This window comes from Mus caroli, unplaced genomic scaffold, assembly GCF_978045245.1.
Source record: "Mus caroli unplaced genomic scaffold, Mus_caroli_1 scaffold_9, whole genome shotgun sequence".
Classification (NCBI taxonomy): domain Eukaryota; kingdom Metazoa; phylum Chordata; class Mammalia; order Rodentia; family Muridae; genus Mus; species Mus caroli.
This window is the reverse complement of record NW_028227264.1, coordinates 2279979-2306660: the sequence shown is the minus strand read 5'-3', so window position 1 is coordinate 2306660 and position 26682 is coordinate 2279979. Positions and strand designations below refer to the sequence as shown.

Here is a 26682-nt window from a genome sequence, read left to right as displayed (position 1 = left end):
TTGTGCTATGCCTTACAGTGGGAGTGGAGGCTGGCTCTGACTATTTGCTTTTGGGATCTTTTTATCCTCCTATTTGACTCTTCCAGCTTTGATATGAGTTTGTGCATAGTTTTATAACTTTTGATGCTGTGTTTGATTCATAGCCCTGGGAGGCCTACTCTTTTCTGAAGGGAAATGAAGGAAAGGTGGATCTGGGAGAGAGAGGAATTGCTGGAACACCACTTTGGGTGCCTGTTGTAGGGGTAATGGGGTCCCATGTCTGCTTGGCCACAGGACTCAGCCACTTGGGGAGGCAGATCTCAGGGAGTTTGACCCCGCTTACCCCATGCTGTCACCTGGCAGATGTTAGGCTGTAGGGCATCCCTGGGACACAGTTCAGGGGTGGGGAAGCACCGTCTAGAGTGCAGGACTGCTGGAGCTGGTTCAGGGGTCCCCGGGCCTGTGACGATGATGAGGCCCAGGGCTGTCTTGTTCTCAGGTTTTTGAACACCCAGGCTCCTCTGAAAATGGAGTGGAGGCCTGCAGGCTGGATCTGGCCAGGGGGGTGGGGGGGTGGGGGGGCACGCAGGGGAATAAGGAGGGAGGAGGAAGCTGTGACTGGTCCTACAGGAAGAGTCTTTGGCTTGATGGTGGTAGGCTTGAGCTTGGCTTAGCTTGGTGGCCGTGACTGGGAGCACAGAGAGGCCTTCTAAGGGAGATTACATGGGAGCTCTGTAGGCGAAGCCCTTCTCCATGGCTCCCCATGGTGGATCCCGGTGAAATGAGGCAGTCCCTGGCTTTAAGGCATTAATTGTCATGGCAGAAAGTAGATGAGTAAAATCGTACCCCACTTCTCATGGTGGGCCTGAGGTTAAATATCTTTTGTAGGGAAGAATGTCTGGGAAGGAGAGTATATTGGTTAAATCCTCTAAGCCTTTAGGGACCTCATAAAAATGGAGATGTGTCTTGAGCCTACATGACCACAGGTCACAACCTCTACCTGTGGAGGGGCTTACTTGACTGATAGTCAGAAGTGTATGGAGGGCTGTGGCTAGTGACAGGGGCCTGGTGCCCAGGAATCAGGCGAAATGCCTACCATCCCTTCAGGGTCACCAGAGTTTCAAGCCTTAGCTCAACTGGGGACCAAGCCACCTTTCATCGTCCTACACTGGGGTGGGAGAACTGGAGGCATGGGGGGGGGGAGGGGAAACTGTTGTCAGGAGATAATGTATGAGAGAGAGGGAGACACAGACAGACAGACAGACACACACACACACACACACACACAGACACACACACACACACAGAGAGAGAGAGAGAGAGAGAGAGAGAGAGAGAGAGAGAGGACTATCTCAGTTGTTAAAAACATTTTCGGCTCTTCCAACAGACCTGAGTTTGATTCTCAGCACCCACATAGGGCAGCTCTCAACCAACTATAACTCTTTTTTTTGGAGAGGGGGTGTTCAAGACAGGGTTTCTCTGTATAGCCCTGGCTGTCCTGGAACTCACTTTGTAGACCAGGCTGAACTCAGAAATCCGCCTGCCTCTGCCTCCCTAGTGCTGGGATTAAAGGTGTGTGCCACCACACCTGGCATATAACTCTTACATGCATATAGTGAGCAGAAACTCACATCGGCACAAGCATCAACAAAACTAAATAAGCCCCCTCTAACACAATCAATTACAGCTCCTTGCCCTAAGCATTCTGGTGGGTAGCCTGGCTTATCATTTTGTAATGAGTAATGCAATGCTCACATAGGACCTGCAGAGCCCTTCTGACTGTTTCAGATTGTTTACAATCTGTTTTCATATTGTTTACAATGCTCTATAGCACAACAGTAGTGCCCAAATGTCAGCCTTTGTAAGAACCAACCACATTTGTGTAAAATTCTAGTTCTGTAGCCTTATCCCTGGGATGAGCCCCTGTTCAGACTGACTGATTCTCATTTTTGAGCATCCTATCTCTGGTCTACATTATACTTTCCTGGTCTTCTACCTTCTTAAGAAAAAAAAAGGTGTGTACGCATGTACGTGTGTGTGTGTGTGTGTGTGTGTGTGTGTCCAGAGAACTCTGTGTAACACTGGGATTTATAGGCACAGATTACCCCACCTGGCTTTTCCTAGGTTCTAAAGATCAGAACTCAGGTCACTTGATTGAGCCATCTCCCCACTCCCTTTTTTCATTTCTGATTTTTTTCTTTAGTCCTCCTTTAAGAAACTTAAAAAAAAAAATTCTTCCTTCTCAGTCAACACCCCTGCACAATTTCCATTCTATTCCTACCAATTTAATCAATGCTATAATCTCCTCCCTCACCTGTAGACCTTAGAACTACATTTCTGTATGTTTCTCTTAGTACCTCAAGTACCCTGCCAGACTGTCTCTCCTGGGTATTGCACCTCCTGTGATATAAATTCTATTATTTGTGGGACCGAGTTCTCTGAGAGCTGTGGAGTTGCTGTAATACTTACAGAATCATGTATAATAGTTGTGAATAGTTGCTGAATGTTCTCCTTCAGTGAGCACTTTATTACCCCTCTTATTTAAACATTATCAATCCTTGCATAGTCTATAAGATCCCCTTTTGTATAATGAAGAAACCAGACACACAGCAGAGTCACACTGTCAGGATGGACCAGGGCAATTTGGCAACGGACCACAGCACTGGCTTCTCCACATGAGGGTAACATGATCAAAGCCTTTCACCATCTCACCAATTCTCTGTCCACAGGGTGAAGAAGCTAAAGGAGACGCTGGTTGCTGTGCAGCAGCTGGACAAGAACATGGGCAGCTTGAGGACTTGGCTGGCCCACATGGAGTCAGAGTTGGCCAAGCCCATAGTCTATGATTCTTGTAACTCCGAAGAAATACAGAGGAAACTGAATGAGCAGCAGGTAGGTGGGAAAAGAGATTGCTAAGCCACACATCCTGTGTTCTCTTGGCCAGGATAATTTGGTGGTTAGCAACTTGCTGACTCGGGATGAAAGATCACAAAGAAGTTAGGCAGGACTAGTGACAATGGGGAGCTTTTCGTAGGAAAGTGGTGGGGACAAATAGGTTCTGTGTCACTGCAGAATTGACTCTTAAAAGATGGCTGTGCCATATGAATGTCATCGGTTCTCCAGGAAGCCATCTAACAGCCATCAGCCAATTGCTTCTTTCTCTGTGAGCCCACCACTGTAGACTTAGAAAGAAGCCCTTGACTTTCTATAGGGTGTTCAGAGAAAGACTCCGATGTCACTTGAGGCCTTTTAGAACTTAAACAGTTCTACCCTGTGAGGAGGACTGTGTGATCTGCAGACAACATGGTCACTCCACCTTCGTGGATCCAGTTAAGGCAGCCCATCCCCCGACATAGAGTGCAAAGCAAGGGAAGATGCGCCTGAGAATGAGAGCAGAGAGGAATTTTTATTTCCTACCCACTTGTTTATTCTTAAAAAGTGTATTAGACTCCAGATGCCCGCCATGAAAGTGTTACCGTATGTCTTCATTGTCACTGGGAATTCTACACACCATGGTAGCCAAGTTGTTTGCCTTAAAATAAGTAAAAAAGAAAATACTTTTCAAATCCTGTAAGATAATTAACACACTTCATTTTTTTTTTTTTTTTGTAAGGAATGAATGAGGTCAATAACAGCAATGGCTGACAAACCTTACTGATGTTTTGTTATAGGCTGGAAACTGTTCTAAGCCTTTTGTATGATTTTAAAATTATTTTTTATTTTTTGAAATTATAATTACAGCATTTCCCTCTCCCCTTTCCTCCCTCCAAACCTTCCCAAACACCTCTCCTTGCTCTCTTAGCCTCTTTTTTTTCATTAACTGTTGTATATGTTATATATGTTATATATGTTATGTGTGTGTGTGTGTGTGTGAATAAGTTTTTTAAAAAAAAAAACACCCACAGAAATGTGTGTTTGTAAATATAACCTGCTCTGTCTGTGTAATATAACTTGATTGTATATGTTTTAGGGGCTGGCCACTTGGTATTGGATATGCAATCAGTGAGCCTTTCCCCAAAGAGGAAGCTCCCTCCCACTCTGTGTCTCTAGTTGCCTATAGTTCTTTGTGTAGGACTGAGGCCTCTGGTTCTTTCCTAGTTCCCTTTAACATATCTAGTATGGCTCTCTGTGTTTGCTCCATGTCTCTGCAGACATGTTGGGGAGGACGTATGGGTGTAGCTTCTGACATGCCTAGGAGACAACAATCTCACAGTAAACTCTCTGATCCTCAGGCTCTCACAGTCTTTCCCCCTAACTCTTTTGAAATGATCCCTGGGTTATAGGTGTAGGAGTGGCTTTCTAGATGTATCAGTTAGGGCTGGGCTCTCGAACTCTGTGTTAGATAAACATACTTAATTTTTACAACACTGTATACTAGTTAGAATAGATATTTAAGTACAGCTATAGATATGGAGTTTGCTTTTTATTTTGTTGTTCTTTCACAATTTTATACACATATGAACTGACTCTTGGCATTGTTTCATACTCAAATTATCATTGTCTTAAGACCATTTTGCTGAGACATTTTTAGTTTTTATAAGACTAGTGTCCTCTGTGAGCCATGTTTGACATTTTGGGGATTGCATTGAAAGGGTCATTGCTGGCTTTCAGTGCCCCCCACTCCCACCCAACTTCTCCAGGAGAGCCTGGGAAGGCATGTACCAGGTAAAGGATAATGACCAGTGTTGTCCACTCATTCTTAACTCTATGCCTTCAGGCAAGAGTCTCCAGCATTTTAGAAACCCTCTTCCATGAGGGGGAGGGCCAAAGTTAATAAGGTAAATAAAGGCTACAGGAAAGAGAACACACACACGTGTGTGTGTGTGCGTGTGCGTGTGTGTGAATATGAGAGAATGAGATCCCAAATCCTTTACCAGGATAGGCTCTCGGGGATGTAACTTCTTCAGCAAGACCCCACCTACTAGAGGTCCTGCTGCCTCCTCATACCCTTGAAGGTAGGTAACCAAGCCTTTGACAGGTGGGTCTTTGAAGAACCTTCTAGAACCAAATTGCAGTGAAGCCCAAGGGGGAGAATAATGGACATTTTCGATTTACATTCTCTGCATTTAACATGAGTACATATGTTGGAGTTGGATGAAATCCAGTTTCCTGCTTTTGATCAAACACTTTCTATTTCTGTCCTACACTTAAAACTGTGCTCCAAGGGAAGTAGTGATGATCTCATCTATGAAAAGGAACCTTAGTTTCTTAAGCCACAGAACCTCTTGATATTGTCCTATGCACTTGCGGATCTGTGGCACTTAAACATCAGTTCTGAGGTGGGCGATAGATACTCTTAGATTCATGCATACTGAATTGATTAATCAATTGGAATGAGAGTGATATATCAGTAGAGCCCAGGGCAGGAAATTCTATTCTCTCTGTCCCTCCCTCCCTCCCTCCCTCCCTCCCTCCCTCCCTCCCTCCCTCCCTCCCTCCCTCCCTCCCTTCCACTCTGTCTCCCTCTCATTCCCCCCTTCGTTTCCTCTCTCCCTCTTCCTTTCCACCGCCCCTGTGTGTGGCTCTGTGTGTGTGTCCGTGTGTGTGTGTGTCCGTGTGTGTGTCTGTGTGTCTGTGTCTTTACACTCAGGAAAGTGTGAGCCATAGCATACAGGGTTGGTCTTTACCTCCTACCTTATTTGACACAGGGCCTCTTGTTGCATACTACAGTGTACACCAGGTTAGCCAGAACACAGGCTTCTGGAGATGCTCCTGTTTCTGCCTCCCATCTTGTCCTAGCTCTGGAATGATAGGTGCATGCTACCTGTAACATCTGGCTTTATATGGTTCTGCACATTCAAATCAAGTTAGCACATTAGTGTGGCAGGCACTTTCCTGTTGAGCCATCCCCACAACCCAACCCAGGATTTATTTTTATCACCCATTACTAAAGCCAGTTTTACTCTTAGTGTTGTGTGTGTGTGTGTGTGTGTGTGTGTGTGTCTACAGATGACAGAGGTCAGACAGGAGCATTGGGTCCCTTGAAGCTAAAGTTTCTGTGAGCCTTCCAATGTAGGTAATGGGGTCAGAACTCTGGCTCAGGAAACTTGTTCATCCAGGAAAGTGAGCTACTGTCCAGCATGGTATATCAGTCCGTGAGCATGGGCGGAGTTCTCTCATCTAAATACACAGATTCTCACAACAAAACACACTCTAATGCCCTGCAGGAGCTTCAGAGAGACATCGAGAAACACAGCACAGGGGTCGCCTCCGTCCTCAACCTGTGTGAGGTTCTACTGCATGACTGTGATGCCTGTGCCACCGACGCAGAGTGTGACTCCATCCAGCAGGCCACTCGCAACCTGGACCGGCGGTGGAGGAACATCTGTGCGATGTCCATGGAGAGGAGACTCAAGTGAGTTGGGATGGGAAGCTACAGACCAAACCAAAACAACGACAAAACAAACAAAAACCCCAAACCACAAAAGCTCCAGCCAGCTTCCCAGTCACTGGATCCACTGTTTACACTTTTCCATTGGTTACAACGTCCAAAAATAGCCTTGGCTTCCTCCAGATGACTACTACCTACACATAACTGCAAATATAAATAGGCATAAATGTAATATAAGTGTAACAAGCAAGCTTATATTGGAACAAACAGCTTAAATATTACATAGAAAAATTAAAATCTTCCCTTGCAAAGTAAGTATAGCTTTATTGAATTTGTTGTCAGAGATAGGTAACTTTTTAAATTAAATTCTACTCTTCATGGTGTTAATTGAAATAATCCACACTCAAAAGAGATAAATGTTGTCTCTGGGTCTAGATTTAAATGTATAGATAACACATATAAATCTAGACTTAAATGTATATTTAATATAAGTGTTTAAACATAGAACATAAAAGTCTCAGGGCACTAAGAGAGGAGGAAGAATTTTAGAAGAAAGGGATGGGGAGGGGAGAAGAAAGAGGAAAGGGAGAAGGGGGATAGGGAGCGGGGAGGGAGGAAGTATTTAGGAGGGAACATGGGCGGGCCAGGCCATGGGGGAACAAATAAGCAGCACATGCACAAAGAGGACCGTTGCATTGAAACCTCTCGCTTTCTGTACTATATTTGTAAAGTAATAAACACTTTTAAGCCTTGCTAAAATGCCAGTGGCAAAATCTCAATGGCCTGAACCTCAGTGAGCCAAAGTACAAAACGATGCTGACCCTTGGCCAGTCCTAAAAGCTCCACATTTGGCTGACAAGGTTGACCGTTATCACTCGGAGTCTGATGTTGGCATTAAAGGAAATCTCCAACTTCACATTTATTTAATGCACTGGCCTGAACACAGTGTCTACCTGGAGGGTTTCTGGCCTCCCATGCAAGCACCAGGGCTGCTCATGTAATGCTTTTTAATATCCAGTGTGACTAATTCCAAATTCAAAGCTTCAGGGCATCTTTTGAAACCAACAGCTGTTTGATTTTTAGCTTCCACAGTTGTCTCTTTCCCTGGGCGGTTTGGGTCAAAGCTGTTATTGTTTTGCACAGCAGTTGCTTGTCTGGGCACTCTTAATCCCATTGAGGGCATCAGATAGGGTTCTGAACATTAACAGTCTTAATAATGAGGGGTGTGTTCTTTCATCTTCTGCCTCAGAATTGAAGAGACGTGGCGACTGTGGCAGAAGTTTCTGGATGACTATTCTCGCTTTGAAGACTGGCTGGAGGTTTCAGAAAGGACGGCTGCTTTCCCCAGTTCTTCTGGGGTGCTCTATACAGTTGCCAAGGAGGAGCTGAAGAAGTTTGAGGTGATTCATACTGCCAAATAGTCAGCTGTTCATTGTGCTGGGATACTAGCCAGCTGGTAGCTGATGCCACAGAGCATGAACTGACTAATGTACCACGTGTTATCTGTTCGAATAGCTGCAGAATGACTTTGTAGCCATGGGTAGCATGCCTCATGAGTAGATGAAGAGCGGTGGCGATTTTAATTGAAAATTAGCAGAATTACAAATAAGATAGTAATAAATAAAAATGTTAGCCAGACACAGTATCAGACTCTCATAGTCCCAGCGCTCAAGAGGTTTTGGAAGGAGGATCTCAAATTGAAGGCTAGCCTGGGCTACAGAGTAATAAGGAAATATAGCAAAGAAAGAGGAGAGAGGAAGGAGAAATAGTTCTCTTGGAAAACAAGATTCATAATTCTCTCCAAACCCTATGGCATTATCCTTATTTCAGAATTCTTCATCTATGACTTCTAAGATTAAAATATGATCATTTCTATAATATAAAAATCTACCCGTAAATATATTTTCTCAGTCCTTTCAACCTAGCTGGAGTGTGTCTAGATACACATTATGGGAAGACCAGAAAGAGTCAGGCAGGGCCCAGTGGAGACTGGAGGCAATGAGAGAGAAGCATGTTGCAATGTAGGGGCAGAAATGTCCCCTGTTTGCTAGCTCAGAGAATTAAATAATCAAATACATAGGAGTGATGTTGATAATTGATAACATGCAGTTGCATACAGTTGGCCCCAGAATTGGCCAGAGCATTGTGGTTGCAGCCCACTTCTAATAGAGCAGAAGACCCCAATACTGTTCTTGAGTCACAAAGAATTTTAGATTACCAAGAGATGAAAATAGCAACAGTTAATTATATTTAGGAAGGAATCGTTAAACCACCCTATTAAAGGCTCCTTGGCTTCACAATCTCAAGTCCACTCTATAGCTCTGTGACAACCTGAACCCCAACCATTGAGCTAACTGACTTCCACATAGACATTGGTGTAGATAGAACAAATCATTCTATACACACACTGACACTCACATGTGTGCCTGGGCACTCACTGTGAATGGTTCTGACATGTTCTAAATAGTCCTCACTGGTGCCCCACTGGTAATTTTTCCTCAGTCCTCCTCAAGATGTATATAAATGAAACTAGCATTTCAACTAAATCCATAAATGACTTGATTTTCTCCCATGACATCAGTGACTTGATGTGAACCAAGCCTTGAGCTAGTGGAGGGAAAATGAAATTTCTTCTCATTCTTGTCTGATTTATAGATCTGAATCCTTGATAGATAACTCTCTGAGTATAATAGTGTTTGATGCTATATGGAATAAGTAAAAGTATATGAAACTAAACCAATAAGTACAGAGAGAGAAAATGCCTCTGTAAAAAGTTTTCTCTAGGTGACTGGAGAGATTGCTTGGTGGTTAAGGGCTCTTCTAGAGGTCCTGAGTTCAATTCCCAGCAACCACATGGTTGGCTCACAACCATCTGTAATGAGATCCGATGCCCTTTTTTTGGTATGTCTGAAGATAGCTACTCATCACATATATTAAATAAATAAATAAATAAATAAATAAATAAAATATTTTTTTTAAAAAAATTTTTTCTCTAGCAAAAAGCCACCCTAAACTGCTGAAGAATCCAGATCACTTCACAGTGCTGGTGGAAGTGACCCTGCCCTCTGTCTTGTAGCACTGTGCTTTGTGAAGGTTAAAACCTCTCATAATTGGCTAATACTACAAAGCAGATTATATGGGATCATTCTTGATTCTATTTTGGACTCAGATGCCCAGCACTGAAATAATTGATTTTTTTTTATTAAGTATCATTATTCTTATATTTAATTTTCTCGCAGACAGAAAATGTCACAGATACAAAATTCTGCTTAAGGATCATTCAGTCACTTGCAGAAACATTGGGAAAGACATTGGGTGCACTGGGGTGCTAGCCCTGAGTGCTATACCTGAGCGGGCAGATCTACGCTCTGACATATTATAACATCAAAAGTAGAACCTCCTTGAGCACCTCCTAATTTCTTTAAAGCTTAAGATAGCCTGCTGGGATGGGTGTTCTGAAAGCAGTTCTCAGAAGGAAAAGCACCTCTAGGGCAGGGGTTCAATCCTATGAGCAGTGTGAGGAGGCAACCAACACAGAAGTGTGAGATGCACATAAAATCAACGCCACTAAGCCACTCATAACATTTGGGTTGGGGTCTGGGATAAAAGTCAGCCACAAAACAGGGTGCATGCATTTAGAGTGAAGCTGTATTTTATTTGTGTGGGTGTTTGGTTGGTTAGTGCTCGGCCCTGCAGCAGGGGTAGAAGGAAGTGCTAGTACCCATACAATTTCTGTTCCATGTCATGTCCTCAAGAGCAGAGCATCCATGCTCTATGCTAGGATAACAGCTCTGGCATCTTTTATGAAAGCTGAGAAGAAAGGACCTTCTTCAAACTGCTGTGTCTTTTTTTTTTTAATGCAAAGTTAGTTGTGTTTTATACTAAACTGATTTTCTTAAAAGCAGGGTTAACAGCTGGCATTAGAGGCACTTCTGCCAAAGATGGTTTTAGTTTCGTTCCTAATGGACACCAGGATTGAGGTGATTTCTGCACTTTGAAGAAATTACATATTCTACAAATGCACAGTGCCATTTTACACATCATCTCTCAGCATGGACACAGAGGTCTTGAGACCACTTCAATCTAACATATAAACACCCGTATATGTTCTTGCAGAAATTTCTTAGATAGGAAAATTTGTTTCCTGGTTATTATTTATTTTATATGTTTCTTTTTGTTTTTCAAGACAGGGATTCACATAGCCCATGGTAAAATGGATTTTAATAAACTTGATCAATTATTAATATGACTTGGCCAGCCCCCCTGATAATTGAGTCAAAATCCTATGGATTTATTTATTTAGCTTTGCGGAGTTACTGGAGGATGTCGCCTAATCTAATTTTCTAATGACTAAACTGACTACTTCCCCAACTCTGCTCCCCAAATACTTGCTGTTTGCGTCTTTCCCGTTATTTCTGCTCCAACAGTCTATTCTGGGGGACACATGCTGCTGGTCCAGCGTACATGGCAATTCACTCTTACTGGGTGGGGCAGCCAGATCTTGGAGTACAGAATTTAGTATTTGAATACCTAGCAGCTCCAGACCAATCCCCAGCCCCAGCCTGGCTCTCAGTCCCTGGATGACCTTGAACTTGTGATTCTGATGCTTCTGCTTCCCAAGCACTGGAATTGCAAATTTGTGCCACCGTACTTGGCTTGATTTTATTAGTCATTTTAAAAATGCATGCAGCACTCTATAGGTGATGTTTTGTGTACATACCAATATGCAAATATATATGTGTACATTTTGCTTTTCTGTGTATTAATTGATAAATACAATCATCCCTTAGAGTTCTGTCATTTCTTGTGGCTCTTGGTCGATCTGCTGGGTCTGTGATAGGGTAACTTCTGTGCTCCTTGACTGTGCAGTATGAAAACCAAGAGGCATACCCTCTGAGTTATGTCCTTGAAGGATCTCCCACATTGATTAACTTCCCTGTGGCTTCAGGCTTTCCAGCGGCAGGTCCATGAGAGCCTGACCCAACTAGAGCTTATCAACAAACAGTACCGGCGCCTGGCCAGAGAGAATCGCACAGACTCCGCCTGCAGCCTCAGGCAGATGGTCCATGGGGGCAACCAGAGATGGGACGACCTACAGAAGCGGGTCACCTCAATCTTGCGCAGGCTCAAGGTTCTCATTAAGTCTTGTCTCATAGTATGGGGACCAGAGGATAAGCCGTGACTAGTGAGACATGTTCTTGGGGAGAGTGGAAGTTGGAAGGGCAGGAGGGGATGGAGGGGCAAGTGATAGGAAGAGAGTTTAGGGTGCTCCATGCTTGTGAGAAATTGACTTCCCAAAAGGCTGGAACTGGCTGGGCCATATCAGTGTGTGACTGTGGACATTTTAGTGCCTAATATCCTCCTCTTTCTTCCAGCACTTCATTAGCCAGCGTGAGGAGTTTGAGACTGCCCGGGACAGCATTCTTGTCTGGCTCACAGAGATGGATCTGCAGCTCACCAATATTGAACATTTTTCGGAATGTGACGTTCAAGCTAAAATAAAGCAACTCAAGGTAATGAGTCAGTTATTCAAATTATCAATGTGGAAGAATGCTGAAAAGGGGAGGGTTTGCAAATCGCTTTCTGGAGAGTTGAGTAGAGAGCCTTTGAAAACGTAGTTCTTCATGAACAGGAGATGTTAAAACATATGGAATTTGAGGAAGTTTTTTGTTCTGTTTTGTTTTTAATTTTTGAGACAGGGTTTCTCTATGTAGCCCTGGCTGTCCGGGAACTCACTCTGTAGACCAGGCTGGCCTTGAACTTGGAGATCTGCCTGCCTCTTCCTCCTAAGGAAGAGGATTAAAGGTATGAGCTATTATACCAGGCAATGTTGAAATCTTTTAAAATTGCTCTAATCCACCCATTAACATAAATACTTTAAAAATATTAACTTGGTTGTCAGTGTTGGGGATTTTTGATGCCGTTGTTGTTTAACATATTACTTATTTCCAAAATCTATATAGAATTTGGTGGCTCCAGTTTCCAGAAAAAAAAAAGTCCAACTTTTCATCTGCTTTCATCTGATTATTGTATGTGTATAGCAGGGGCCAGGGAAGTCCGTGTGCCACTGTGTTTGCAGAGGTGGCCAGTTTGCAGTTGGTTCTCTCCTTCCATGACGTGGGTTCAGGAACTGAGCTCCCATCTGACCTCACGCTTGGTGGCAAGCACCTTTACCTGTTGAGCCATTTTGCTGACTTACAATGCTATGTTCTCATTGGGGGATTTTATTCCACATAGTTTATGTTTTTGGTGGCTAAGTTAATCTTAAATGCATGCTTTATCATTCACTACTTAATTCAGACACTGTGCTAGCTAGAGACCTTCATAGAAGAGATGTGCATTTAAAAAGGGAGTTGTGAGCTCAATCATTTTTGAGGCAGTTTCTGACATTTTATGGTGCTTCAAGCTAAAACAAAACAAACAAAAATAGATGGTAAGATGCTATACTTCTGTAATCCCAGCACTTGGGGCTTAGAGGCAGAGAGACTAGGAGCTCAAGATCACAGTTGTCTATTTATCAAGTTTGAGATTGGCCTATGCTACATGAGACCCTGTCTCAAAAAAACAATAAAATTGTTTGGTTGTTTGTTTGATTATTTGTTTATTTATGTGCTGGTGCTGAGAATAAAACCCAGGATATTGTACACGTGAAGTATAAATTATGCCACTTAACCACCTCCCCTAATACTCCAGTGTTGAGGTTTTTTGTTTGGTTGTATGTTTGCTTGTTTCTTTTTTAGGAATAGTTATAATGCCTGTGATAGTTTGGATAAGACTGCCCCCCACCCCACCCCTTAGGCTCACATAGTTGAATACTTCACCAGGAAGCAAAACTGAAAGGACTAGAGGGATTAGGAGGTATGGCCTTGTTGGAGAAAATGTGTCACTGTGGGTGGGCTTTGAGCTTTTAAAAACCTACATCAAACGCAGGCTTTCTCTCTTAACCTGCAGATCAGAGTACATAGCTCTTAGCTACTGCTACTGCCCCATATGTGTTAACCACACTCCTAGCCATAATGACAACTGACTTAAAACTGTAAACAAACACCCAGTTAAATGCTTTATTTTATAAGAATTACCTTGGTCGTGGTTTCTCTCCACAGCACCAGAATCCCAAAACTTGGGATTTTATGATGAAACAAAAGAAATTACCCTTAGTAGTGCCTTATCACGGTGTCATAAATTGCACACAGTGTTCTGCTCATGCTTTGCCCTGCCCCCCCCCCACACACACACACAACTGTCTCACTTCATCCCAGAAGTAAGTCAGTATCTGAACACTAACAAGACACTTCTACCACCTGACAGTTGGAACTTTTCCTTTTAAGGTCTGGAAAAATCTTAAAGGCATTACTATCCTCCATTGTCCTTAGTCTTTCTTATTAGTGGACAATTTAAACTCTTCTAGCGCTTATTTTTGGACTAAATGAACATCTGTCTCTTGAAACTTGTGCCCATATCTGTCTTTGAAATCATATAGACTCTTGTAGAATAATCTTTCCCGGATCCCATCTTTTCAAATCAGTATGCCTTTATGCTCTGATTCTTAGGTTCCAAATCAACCAAAAAATCATGAGGATCTGTGACGCCTCCCTTTAGTGTACGTGTGACATAGGATATATATTATGTGGAATAAAGCAACATGCTCACACCACACCATCATTTTTACCAGGAGTCAGCAGCACTATTAGCACCATGATAGTTGTGGATATTTATCTGTTATTCTCCGCCTGCACTGTGGTAATACATTGTTATTACCAAAGGCTCTTTTCTGATATCTGACTCCCATTCTGTCTTAAGGTGATATTTTACTTTAGAAAATAACTGCTCCATCTTTGTCTTATCTTTGTATATAGTAAGTCATGTATTACACCCCCCCTCCCCTTATCATCTTTCTGACACTGAGAGAAATGCGTACCTTACTAGATATCATTTTGAGATGTGTAAAATCCACATTGTCTTTGCACCCTCAGGCTTTCCAACAGGAGATCTCACTGAATCATAATAAAATCGAGCAGATCATTGCCCAGGGGGAGCAGCTGATAGAGAAGAGCGAGCCACTGGATGCTGCTGTCATCGAGGAGGAACTGGACGAGCTCAGACGCTACTGCCAGGAGGTCTTTGGACGCGTAGAAAGATATCACAAGAAACTGATCCGCCTGCCAGTAAGAGGCACTTGTTTCTTTCTCATTGAATCCAGAGAGAATTAGCTGTATGGGATTAGTCATGAACGAGCCCAGAGTCTAGAAGAAGAATGCCTGGATTGTTCTAAGCCTCGATACTGTCATCTATATAACTTTTGACACGTTGCCTTACCTCCCTCACCTCAGTTTCCCTAACTTTAAAATGGATTTATTCATAGTCACCACCTTGTAGGGAGAGCTGTTTTGTTCATTTGCTGAGTGGCCATGTATTTGCATAACAGCTTAGGCAGACTGTGTGCCCTTGTTCTTCTGCAGGAGATGGGGTATCTTTGAGAAGAGATGAGATGCAGTAGGATGAGCAATGGCTCAGCTCGTGAGATTATTTTTGAATGAATTGCTCCCTTCCGTTTTCTTTTCTACCCGCCCCTACAATTTCATCTCCTCAACAGTGAATGCTGCTGTCAATCCAAACACTTGGAAATGTCCTGTGATTATAAACATGCTTCATGTCTAGCATGTAGAATCCAGAGAATAATATGCCATTGTGTGCCGGTTAAGTTGGAGACATGCTACTTGGTCCATTATTTATATATTTTTTATCTTTTTAATATTTTAATACTATTAATACTTTTTAATTTCCTATAATGGTCCCTTGGCATAGGTTTTAATATATTCCCACTTTATCTGTGTTAAAACTGACACTGAAACAGATGAGTATGTAAGGTATTTTGAAAGTCAGCAGGAAGCTCTCCTGTATCTGTTGATAAAGTTAACTCCATATGGTCAGCAGGACATGCTGCCATTCATTGATTGAAGGTCTCACCTGTTTGGAGTAAGAAGTGGATCCTATTCTTGCAGTGACAGAGTTGTGACTTCCCTTTTAGCTGCCAGATGACCATGACCTCTCGGACCGAGAACTAGATCTCGAAGACTCCACGGCTCTTTCAGACCTCCGATGGCAGGACCCGTCTGCAGATGGCATGCCCTCCCCACAGCCTTCTTCCAACCCCTCCCTCTCCCTTCCTCAGCCCCTTCGGAGTGAGCGGTCAGGGCGAGATACGCCAGCCAGCGTGGACTCCATCCCCCTGGAATGGGACCACGATTACGACCTCAGTCGAGACCTAGAGTCAGCATCCCGAACTCTGCCCTCAGAAGATGAAGAAGGCGAGGAAGACAAGGAGTTCTACCTCAGGGGAGCTGTTGGCTTGTCAGGTAGGAGAGAAAACTTCCTGTTGGGAATCCATATGAGGGGCACATCAGGTATCTGGACTTATCTACCCTGAAAGTTATAAGCACTCTCTATATACATGGTCACACAGGGACATCACAGAATGTCAGTCCCGGGCTGGGTAGAAACCTTTGTGTGAGACTAGTAGGATAATGATGAGTCCGTGAGGTGAAAATAGCAGAGAGAAGAGCCTTGCCAGGTGATCAACCTTGGTGCTTTGGGTCATCTGAAGTTTGTCAAGAATAAAATTGTGCTGGATGGCATAGAGTAGGCTCAATGGAAGATGGGAAAGTGAATAAGGGGCTGGCCCTGAAATGACCAGTTCACCATGGAGAGGAGTTTGGCCCTTACCCTGAAGTGCATAGGGATCCAGTGGAAGATTAAAGGAGAGATGTAACCAAATTTGTATATTTTCAGTTTAACTCTGTGTGCTCTCCATGCATGGTGGAACACAAATTGGAAACAAGAGCATTCAGACAAGTGTTATTTATGAGCATAGGTAATGATCTGAATTAGGGAAACAGCACCAAGAAGGGGTGATACATCATGAGAAATGAATCCTCTCCGATATCAGATGATTGGGAAGAGATGGAGGTGACTCAGGATTAGGCATCTAAATGGAAGATGAAAGTGGTCCTCGGCTCAGAGGACACGTGGTGTGGGTGGATGAGAGAGTTGAGTTGTGAAGGTACAGACGTTAGTTGCATCCATCCCCATTTTGAGATATTTACAGAACTCCCAGAGCCTACAGTTTAGAAACAGATGCATGGGTCTAAGTGTTTATCTGCAGATGCATATTAGGCAGGGAGTCATCTATGTGTAATTAGGAATTCTGGGAATGCACGGGGGAAATCATACAGCTAAGGCATCCTGAAAGAAACAGGAAGAAGAACAAAGCAGCATCACATTTAGTGGGGGAAGACTGAGAAAAGAGGACCTTACAGAAGGTAAACAAAAGCCATGAACAGTGGAGGACAGCATAGTCCATCATTCAGCCCTCAACTAGACATGGCTAGAAAGCCTTGAAGTAAGACTGCCCTAGCTGAGGTTGATTATAGACAGAAAATGCACTTATATGCATGGGTCACTTTTCAAGACTCAGAACAAAGGTTGAACACAAACTTAGTGCTATATTTGACTATTATATGCTGCTTTTTAGAGGTAAAACGATCCACTTGTTTATGACTATCCTAATGTGGCTATCAAGACTTCAAATTCTCATTTATGGCTCACACACAGATATAGGCAACAGTGTCCCTCTAAAAGCTGTCTGCACAGAAATTCCCATTCTAATCCAGATGTGATGTTATTCATCTGTAACCCTAGCACTCAAGAGGTGGAGACAGGAAGATCAAGAGTTCAGAATAATTCTCTGCCACTGTATTGGTTAGTTTTCTGTTGCTATGATAAAGCACTATGACCAAAATGCAACTTAAGGGAAAAACTTGTTTTGGCTTATGTTTCCAGAGGGATAAGCATCCACCGTAGCAGGAAAGGCATGCATGGGAGTAAGAGCAAGAAACTGGCTTGTTACATTGTTACCCATACCCAGGAGGCAGAGCATGAGCAGAGGAAGTATAAGCTAGAAACTTATCAGCCCCGCCCCCACTGACGTACTTCCTCTAACAAGGCTCCGCCTCCTTAAGGTTCTGTTCCACAGTTCCCCGCTAAAGCACCATGAACTGATGACCAAAAGAGCCTGGGGCGGGTGTTTCTCATTACAAACCACCACAGCTACGTAGGAAGTTGGAGACTTGAAGAGTTGGCTGTGCTGTGAGAGACCTTCTCTCAAAGCTAACATGCCATCAACAGGGAATCTCTCTTCTGCCACTGAGTGTCTTTATAGGTTTGTGTGAGGAACCACATTCCTCTAGTCTATAAAATGGAAATTATACTACTGGGTATTCTTAGGGTTCCTGTGAGGATAAAAGCACTTTAAGCAGTGACTGGCAGAGAAAACAGTCAGTATGAATTCTTAGCAGGATACATTACATGAAGCCTTTGGCAAGCATACATGCTCTCCCCTTCGTGCCAGTGACTGTCAAGAACGAGTTCCTCTCTCTTTTTTTCCCCTGAGGCAAACTACTTTCCCACCACAGGGAATAGAGGGGTCCAGCATTTAGCTGTCAACTTAGACTGTGCTCTTTTTGCAGATGTAGTGATCCCCGAGAACCCTGAGGCCTATGTAAAACTCACAGAAAATGCAATCAGAAATACGTCTGGTAGGCATAAAAAGTGGGAACGCACCTCCCTCCCACACCCACTGTGATCCAACAGCCCCTCCTCCTCCTCCTGAGCTTCCTCACCTCTCACAGCTCTGGCATGCTAAGGCACAGCCTTCTTCTCTTCCTCCTGCATTAAGGGGAAAAAAAAGCTGCGGACTGATCCACACCAAGAGTACGATCTCCATATGCAGGTCATGAAATCGTAGCTCCTCAGCTTGTCAAGTGGTAACCAGTCTCATTACAGAGAACTCCATGCCCAGTGACAGCTGAAGGGAGAGGAGGCCAAAGCTCAGACTATGTGCTCTCATCTTCCCATTGGTGGGAAGCTACTGTGACCAGCTACTGGCTGGACAAACGATGTTGGCTATACGCTCTGCCACAGCCCCCACGTGGGTGTGAACATAATGCAGCCGATAAAGCATTTCCTTTTGATTTCAAAAGTGTTGCCTCCTCAAATGAGAAATGTCCACCATGACATTGTAATCCTTAGACTGCCATTTCAGAGTATGACTTCTGAAATCCGAAGCATTGAAAAGAGAAGTTAGTTTTGCTCAATATCCTATACTAGTTTGCATTAGATCCTGTACATACTTAAACACACTGAAGGCACAAGTCAGTGGTCAGGACGGGTGGCAGACCATTGCTGTTTCTGAGTCAGATTCTAGTTTATAGCTGTCTGTAGTTTCTGGAGGCCAACACAAGGTCAAAAACCAAGCTAGTTTTACAGTGACTTTCTCAATGATTTCCAGCTAGCTATCTCTCCTAGGTAGACTTAGGAATACATTTTAGAAAGCTTAATTCATTTGTTATTTTCACCCAGTCTTTGTGCTACTCAGATAATCAATGTTCTTGGCCAGCAATAACTATAGTATACATGCAAACACATACCTGCAAACACATGCCCACAGGCATACAATAAGTTCAAAGCTGTTAAGAGAGGGTGAGCCAGAACCTAGGCAGCAAGTAAGAACATGCCTACAGAAGAGACAGAAGCCAGGTTTTGTTTCATCCTCTACACATGTTTATTCTGAGCTAGTCTTTTCTTGGTTAACTTGAATTCATGCAGCCAGGGATTTAAGTGGTACTGATGTCTCTGACATGCACAGAGACAAATCTGAGGGTGAAGCCTTCCCTGCTAGCTAAGTGAGTATGGGATGCATCTATCTCCTGGTACTTGGGATGTAGCCAGTAACTCTGCAGATTATTGGGAAAGTCTTCCACTGTGTATAGCACTGTGCCTTGAGAATGGCTAGAGAAGGGAGCAGGACCCTCAGAGGCTGTTCAGAATCCACTGCAGAGCTCTCTGCCAAGCCCAGGCTGCTGAGTCTCTTTAGGAAGCACACTTACTGGCTTTAATGTCTAACCCTCTAGCAGGACAGCACTAAACCTGCTTTACGATTCCCCAGACACACACTTTCTGCTTTGCCATAGCTCAAATGCTTTATGAAGCCTCTTGACTGACAAGCTTGAAATAAGTCAGATGATGTGACTCTTATGGTTGGCACCACAGGGGATCCCAGCTCACTGGAGTCACAGATGAGGCAACTGGACAAAGCCCTGGATGACAGCCGCTTCCAGATACAGCAAACCGCAAATATCCTCAGAAGCAAAACCCCCACAGGGCCAGACCTGGACACCAGCTACAAGGGCTACGTGAGTGCTCCAGCTAGCATGATGCTTCCGACCTAGACCTACACATTACAGGTCTGGCCAACCAGCCCATCTGTCTGCAGCGCATGGGCTTTGTGAGGGCCACCTCTGTACTTAAGACATGGGTGTGTGAAACAAGGCCATCAATCTGTTTGAGATTATTTTTTGATGGCAGGCCCTGAGGCCCATTGTCACCACCAGCCTGTTACCTTTCACTGAGAACTTAGTATGATCCACTTAGCTGAAGACAACCAAAACCTTTCACTTCCAAATGTCACTAGGTGCCTGTCCAAATTCAGCTAATAAATTTTGGACAGAGGTTATCCCTGGATTACTAATATGAGATTTCATTGTTGTTGTTGTTGTTGCTTTAGTTCTTAATTTATTTCACGACCTTAGGAGTGTTTGTAATCTTCTGCTTTTGATTTGAGGATATTTCACAATGCTGAGAACTGAACCTTGTATGCACTAGGCTGGCACTGTGCTACCAGCCTCTTCTTAGCCCCGCCTTCTGCTCTGTGGGTGCTGAGTCTGAAGGAAGCCATCCTAACTAGAGCAGGCTTTGGGAGAAGAGATCTCTACCAGTTCTGTGATTTCTGTTGCTAGTATATCCAGTAAAATCTATACATTGTAGTCGCCAACCAAACTTTTTTTTTTTTTTTTTTTTTTTTTTTGGTCAGCAACCTACCTATACACTTTAAGCAAGAGAATTTTAAAGTAAATCTCTCCCCTAGCTCTTGGTCAAAGGGATGGAAAGCTAAGTCCTGGTGGTTTCATGAGCTCCCATGGGTCCTCCATTTTGGAATCAGGGAGAAAGCTGTTCTTGTTGAACATTCTGTTACCAATACCCTCGAAGTCACAACTCCTTCGTGAAACTTCTTTTTAAAGTGCAGTACAGGGATTGGAGATGCAGCTCAGTGGTAAAGTGTGGGCCCAACATGCTCAAGGACCTGGGTGCAAACTTCAGGACTGTAGAAGATAAAATTCAAGTGTAGCATAGCTTCATGTTGACCCCATTGACATCACTGAGGTGCTGCTTCACCTCAGTCAAAGTAGCAAGTGTTCTCACTGTGCGAAACATTGAGAGTCAAGATTATGGTCTCCTGACAAGAATGTGCTGAAAGCCGTGTCCTGGGTCAGTTTACCTTGTAATTTTTGCTTTCCTTTATTTTGAGGGAGGTTCTTGTCATATAGCCAGGCTGGTCTCCTGCTCATGATTTTTCTCTCTCCACCCACCAAATGCTAGGATCTTGCTCCCATGCAACCAAGCCTAGCTACAGTTCTGTTCTTTTAATATTTGAATACTGTGTGTTTTACTTTGAGTTTTGAACTTAGTCCCTTGATGACTATTAAACATTGCTGTACATTTTTCTCATAAAACAGCTGGCTTTCATATTTCTCAAAACTCTTAAGTATTTCAGTTATTTAACGTAAATGTTGTTCCAATGGGATTTGTGGTACTTTTAGGTTTAGTAAAGAGAAAGAAGAAACAATTTGCCAAAAATTGGATATTGCCTCTCCAGCTGAGGACTGTGATCTTTAAATTGCAGAGCAGTTTGATCTGTTGAAGATTCATATAAAACAGAGGTTCTCAACCTTCCTAATGCTGCAACCATTAAATACAGCTCTTCATGTTGTGATGACCCCCAACCACAAAATCATTTTCATTGCTACTTCATAACTGTGATTTTACTGCTGTTATGAACCATAATGTAAATATCTGTGTCTTCTGGTCACCTTAGGTGACCTCTGTGAAGGGGTCACTTGACCCTAATGGGGTCAGGACACACAGGCGTTTCACATGCCTATCATGCATACAAAGTGTGTCTTTAAGGGTTTGTGTGTGTGTATGTGTCCTGTTGAAATAGCATATTTTGAATTCTGTTTATTTTTACTGGAGCAAGACGAAGAAGTAAAACAGCCACTGACTTGTTGAGGGACCATAAAGATGCTGATCCCGAGCACGTTGTGCTTGTGAGGGTTGACATGACAGGATGACAGAGCTGGCTTTTGGTTTGTCTACACAGATGAAGCTGCTGGGCGAGTGCAGTGGCAGCATAGATTCCGTGAGGAGACTGGAGCACAAGCTGGCGGAGGAAGAGAGCTTTCCTGGCTTTGTTAACCTCAACAGCACAGAGACTCAGACAGCTGGTGAGCACCGTGCCCTCAGCTCGAGGGAGCCATAAACAAGACCTCAAACCACACTGTCACACCAGGCTCCACCAGCTGCTTAACCTCCCTCTACAGCATGTATCCCAGGACAGCAGGAGACGGAGAGTTTCCTGACATGATGTGTCTTCTGCTGCTCCGTTTAATCAAATGCCCTGTCTGATCTACATTGTCAGTTTCTTGAATATGTTTCCAGGGTACTACTACAGGACGGATCAAGGATCAAGGATGGATCAAGGACGGATTGATCTCTTCACATGATCTGCACCCCTCATAAAGCTTGTCATGGTGTTAAATCCTGAGTGGCAAATGTGCTTTCCACCATTGTCATTGGAGAAAGCAATAGGTGTAATAGAGCCATTACATCCATTTAACAGATGGCAGCAGAAATGATCAGTGACATCACTGTCCTTTTCCTTGCCCTTTAAAGTTAGCCACCATATGTATCTAAAGTGTTCCTAAACTTCACGACGGGTGTAGAAGTCCTGCTCACTGTTCTGTGTGTGCCCTGCCAGGTGTAATTGACCGCTGGGAGCTCCTGCAGGCCCAGGCAATGAGCAAGGAGTTGAGGATGAAGCAGAACCTTCAGAAGTGGCAGCAGTTTAATTCTGACCTCAACAATATCTGGGCCTGGCTAGGAGAGACGGAGGAGGAGCTGGACAGGCTCCAGCACCTGGCGCTCAGCACTGACATCCACACCATCGAGGCTCACATCAAAAAGCTCAAGGTACCTACCTACCTGTCTCTGCTTTCCTTCCTCGGCAGCCAGAAGACCGAGGTCACGTGTAACAGCTAATGTGTTTCTTTCTCTCTGTCTCTCCTTGTCTCTGTATCTCTCTGTCTCTGCCTCTGGGTGTGTATGTGTTTCTGAGTGCACACATGTATACATGTGTGTAGACATGTTTATGTAGGTACAGAAGTACATATATGCGCCTATGCTTGTGAAGACAGGAGGACAATCTTACTTCTGTATTCATCATTTGGTTGTAGAGCTTTTTTGGTTGGTTGTTTCTCTTTCTTTGAGGCAGGGTCTCTCATTGGCTAGAATGTCTACATTGGGTATGTTGGTTAACCAGTGAGCTTCAGGGATCTCTGCCTGTCCATCATAAGGATTATTATAAGCATATTCCACCATGCCTTGGTTTGTTTGTTTTATATGTGTTATTGGTCTCAAGCTCAGATAAATTTGTGTGGTGAATCAACCACTGGCAGTGCCATCTCCTTGACCAAACCATTCATAAACTTGTCTCTAGTTCTTCACTTCTTCAGGGCAACAGCCAGAAAGCATCTGGGTTAATCTTCTGAGCAACATGACAGAAACACCTAATGTAATCAACCCTGTAAAAGGCAAGAAAAAACTGTTGGATTCTGAGGGTTTACTTGGTGGTTGCTTAGCTTGGCCTTGTGCACATGCACAGAACATCACAGTGGCAGGCCTATGTGGAGAAGGACGCTGTTCAACTCATAGCACTTGGAAACAAGGCAAGAAGAAATAGCTGGGGAATCATAAACAGCCTTGGAAGGAGACAGCTTTCTCCTTTATTTCTACTGGTTAAGAACTAGCTCAGAAATTTCTAGAACTTCCCCAACTGGAGATCAAGCATTTGACACCTGAGACTGTTGGCGACATTTTATAATCAGATAATGTCTAACAGGAATGAATAGAATATCCTCCTTTTCCCTGACCATCTCAAACCCACACTGTTTATTAAGTTGGTTTGAAAATGTCAAAAAAAGAAGACCATGTGATCCATCAATCTATCATGTAAACTATTACTTAACAGCTTAGTTAATTAGTATTTTAAGGAATGGCCAGGTAGGTTTCAGTAAAGGGCCTGCAACCTGTAGAACCTATTTGATTTCTTCATAAAAGGAATGCAGGTCTGAACAGAGCCTCCCTCATCTTTGTAGAACTGGAGAGAAATCGTTCCCAAGATGACTCTAGTGTGAGTCGGGGGAGACGCTGTGAAATCACATGACTTTCTCCCATCAGGGAAAGTTACTGAATTCACTAGGGCCATGGCAAAAACAATTGCATAGAAACAAGTCAAACAAAACAAGTCCGTTGAATTTCTGTGATGAAACACTTGCCTCTGTGCCTCAGTGGCCTCTGATTTTGTTCTGGGCTGGTGAGTGCACAGACATTGTCTCTTAATTACAGGTCTGGTTCTTAGACATCCTCCCTCACAGAGCTGTACTCCCTTGCAGACCCTCGAGTGTTCCCTGCAGACCTGGGGCTGCATTTCCTTTTAGTAGCTCTGTAACTCCTGTGATTTTTGTCTGGAGAACATGAAAACATGTTTCTTCTCCGAACAAAGCCTCCTGGGATAATGTGCATGCTCCCTTTGTGTTCCCATGCTCTTTAGCATATGCTATTCATTCCATATTGATACTATCTCGGCTTCTCTTTTGATGATCACGTTGCTTCCCTTTAAACCTCCAGACACAGAAATGAATCTTCCTGAATTCAAATCCCCAGAGTATTATCCAAGGGGATGCTCTCTGAGCCAGCCCCATGACCTCCAGGACAAAGCACACGTGAGGGATGCAATTTACAAGAGCTACATAATGAAATTCATTTTCTCTACAGTTCCTGAAGCATTGTATCTCGGTAGTACTGCATTATAAGCAGGCCCCTTTAAAAAGAAGACACCTATTGTTGACCAGAATCTCAGACTTAAGCAAAATGAGGCCAGAAAGTAAGGTCTTGGATGCCATCCTGTGTGGTGAGCAAAAGACACCTGTCCCACACCTTTCCCTGATCCTCTGTCAGTAGATCACTGTTCTCTGTCAGCAGATCCAGGGAGTAATTGAGGACCTTTCAGAGCATCTCTTGATGTGTGCTGTCTTCGTGGTGGCACCTGAAGAATCACACTGAAGATTTATTGAAAGTTAAAAAAAAATTAAGTTGAGTTAGGAACATGACAGAAATAATGAGAAATTATAAGAAAATTTACCGTGTGATCTCTAGAATGCTCACCCAGTATGGATCTTTGGCTGTTTACCAGTACACAGACTCGAAACCTTTTAGAGTTAAAAAACTCAGGTTCTTGGTACTGAGTCCTAAACTGTTTTCTTGTTGCCTAGTGATTTTGTTTCCCTGCTTATTTTGCTGCCTTGTTTGTTTGTTTGTTTGTTTGTTTGTTTTTGAGGTCCAACTAAGTTGATTAAGTCATGAAGTAGCCAAATACTTTTCTTCCCCATAGCCACAACCTTTGACTCGTCATCATCGTTAACTTGCATGACAATGTGCCTGCATTTCAGGCCATTGGAGCCCAGAACATCAGGACCAAAGAGCTTCTCATTTCACTCCCACACAGAAGTCTGAGTGTCATTGGTTTAGTGAACTACAACTATTGCACTCGGAAATGTTTGTAAAAGCCAATGTCATCCTCCTTCAAACTGTAGAGCTAGGTCTACAGCTTTGCTGTGGTTGACAGTTCCCACTGTTATTCAGACTCCTTTCGCCATTGTACTGACCATCCTTTCGCTCTGTGAGTCTCCCCTTCCCTTCCCTTAGGGAACACTTTTCCCTTTGTAATTTCTAATTCCCATTCTACAGAGACCTGGTAAACATCCTGACAATGTAACAGTGCACGAAAATGTAACATCTTTTTTTATGTGAACACTTGAAATACGGATTATCTGTGTGTATGTGTGTGTGTCTGTGTGTGTGTCTGTTTATGTGGCTGTGTATGTGTGTGTGTGTGTGTGTGTGTGTGCATGTGTACACTTGTGCATGTGCATGTGAAGGACAGGGGACCCTTGACTGTGATTCTGATAATGCTCTCTGCTTTTTGTTTGTCACAGGGTTCCTAACTGACCCAGATCTAAATAAGTAGGCTACACTGGCTGGGTGTCCTGTAAGCCCCAGTAGTCATGCAGTCTCCATTCCCAGCTCAGGGTTACAAGCCAAACCAGGTTCTTTTATGTGGGTTTTGGGGATTGCACTCAAGTTCTACCTTTAACAACAGAGCTCTCTCCATCTTTGAGTAAAATGCTTTCAAGGGTCTTCAAAGTGCTTTTTAAATGCTGTTTCTCTCACTGTTCTTGCTTGACTGTCCTCTAGGAGCTCCAGAAAGCCGTGGACCACCGCAAAGCCATCATCCTCTCCATCAACCTCTGCAGCTCTGAGTTCACCCAGGCTGACAGCAAAGAGAGTCATGACTTGCAGGATCGCTTATCCCAGATGAATGGGAGATGGGATCGAGTGTGCTCTCTGCTGGAGGACTGGAGAGGCTTGCTGCAGGATGCACTGATGCAGTGCCAGGTTGGTAGGGCTTAGGGTGGGTGATGACAGCAGACCAGACCCTAACATTACAGTTACTTGAGGATGTGCATGCTCTTCAAAGGCAGCATTTGAATGAGGTAACTGTTCTTATCATGGGAGAATCTATACCTGTGAGCCATGTTCAAGGAGTTTTGTCTAATCTTTTCTCTAGATTAAAAACCAGTGCTTACCAAGTGGACAATCTTTCTTTGACTCATTCATTTATGTCATTTACTCACTCAAAACACATTTTACCAAACATTTAGACAGGTAAGTTTTGCACAACACAGCAAGCATGACAGATGTTTATTCACCCACCTATGCCAGTATTTGTTGAGTTTCTTCTGTGTGCCAGGTAAGGCTCAGAGCAGTTGAGAGACAGCCTGTGCTTCTGTTAAAGAGACAATAGCAACACAATCTAAGGAGAAACTGACAGGTTGGCTCAGTGGATAAGGGTGTCTGCTACCAACCTGCAATTCATATGGGGAAGGAGAGAACTGACAACTGAAAGTTGTCCTCTGAACTCTACATGTGTGTCATGGCATATCACACAAATGCACATACAAATAAATAAGACTATAAATGTAAGGTAAGGAAATAGTTATCCAAGGAATCGATAGGTATGGGTGGGACCATAATGGAGAAAAGCCATCACAGAAGGGAGGGTGTACTGGCTGGTTTTGTGT

At 43.5% G+C, this 26682-nt stretch overlaps 1 protein-coding gene across 17 annotated transcripts in view; it reads left to right on the top strand.

Annotated features, from left to right (window-relative positions):
* Positions 1 to 26682, top strand: part of Syne1 (spectrin repeat containing nuclear envelope protein 1) — a 504890-nt gene that overhangs the window by 462420 nt on the left and 15788 nt on the right. For 12 of the 17 annotated variants that reach the window (XM_085842609.1, XM_085842616.1, XM_085842611.1 and 9 more), the window contains 12 exons: positions 2709 to 2871; positions 6147 to 6334; positions 7560 to 7710; positions 11259 to 11441; positions 11686 to 11823; positions 14284 to 14475; positions 15339 to 15666; positions 17836 to 17904; positions 19418 to 19560; positions 21585 to 21708; positions 22242 to 22453; positions 25796 to 25996. In XM_085842609.1, the coding sequence (XP_085698735.1) occupies positions 2709 to 2871; positions 6147 to 6334; positions 7560 to 7710; positions 11259 to 11441; positions 11686 to 11823; positions 14284 to 14475; positions 15339 to 15666; positions 17836 to 17904; positions 19418 to 19560; positions 21585 to 21708; positions 22242 to 22453; positions 25796 to 25996 (2092 nt within the window). The remainder of the gene's footprint in view (positions 1 to 2708; positions 2872 to 6146; positions 6335 to 7559; positions 7711 to 11258; positions 11442 to 11685; positions 11824 to 14283; positions 14476 to 15338; positions 15667 to 17835; positions 17905 to 19417; positions 19561 to 21584; positions 21709 to 22241; positions 22454 to 25795; positions 25997 to 26682) is intronic. The other 5 variants (XM_085842615.1, XM_085842614.1, XM_021175092.3 and 2 more) reach the window with 2 other exon arrangements.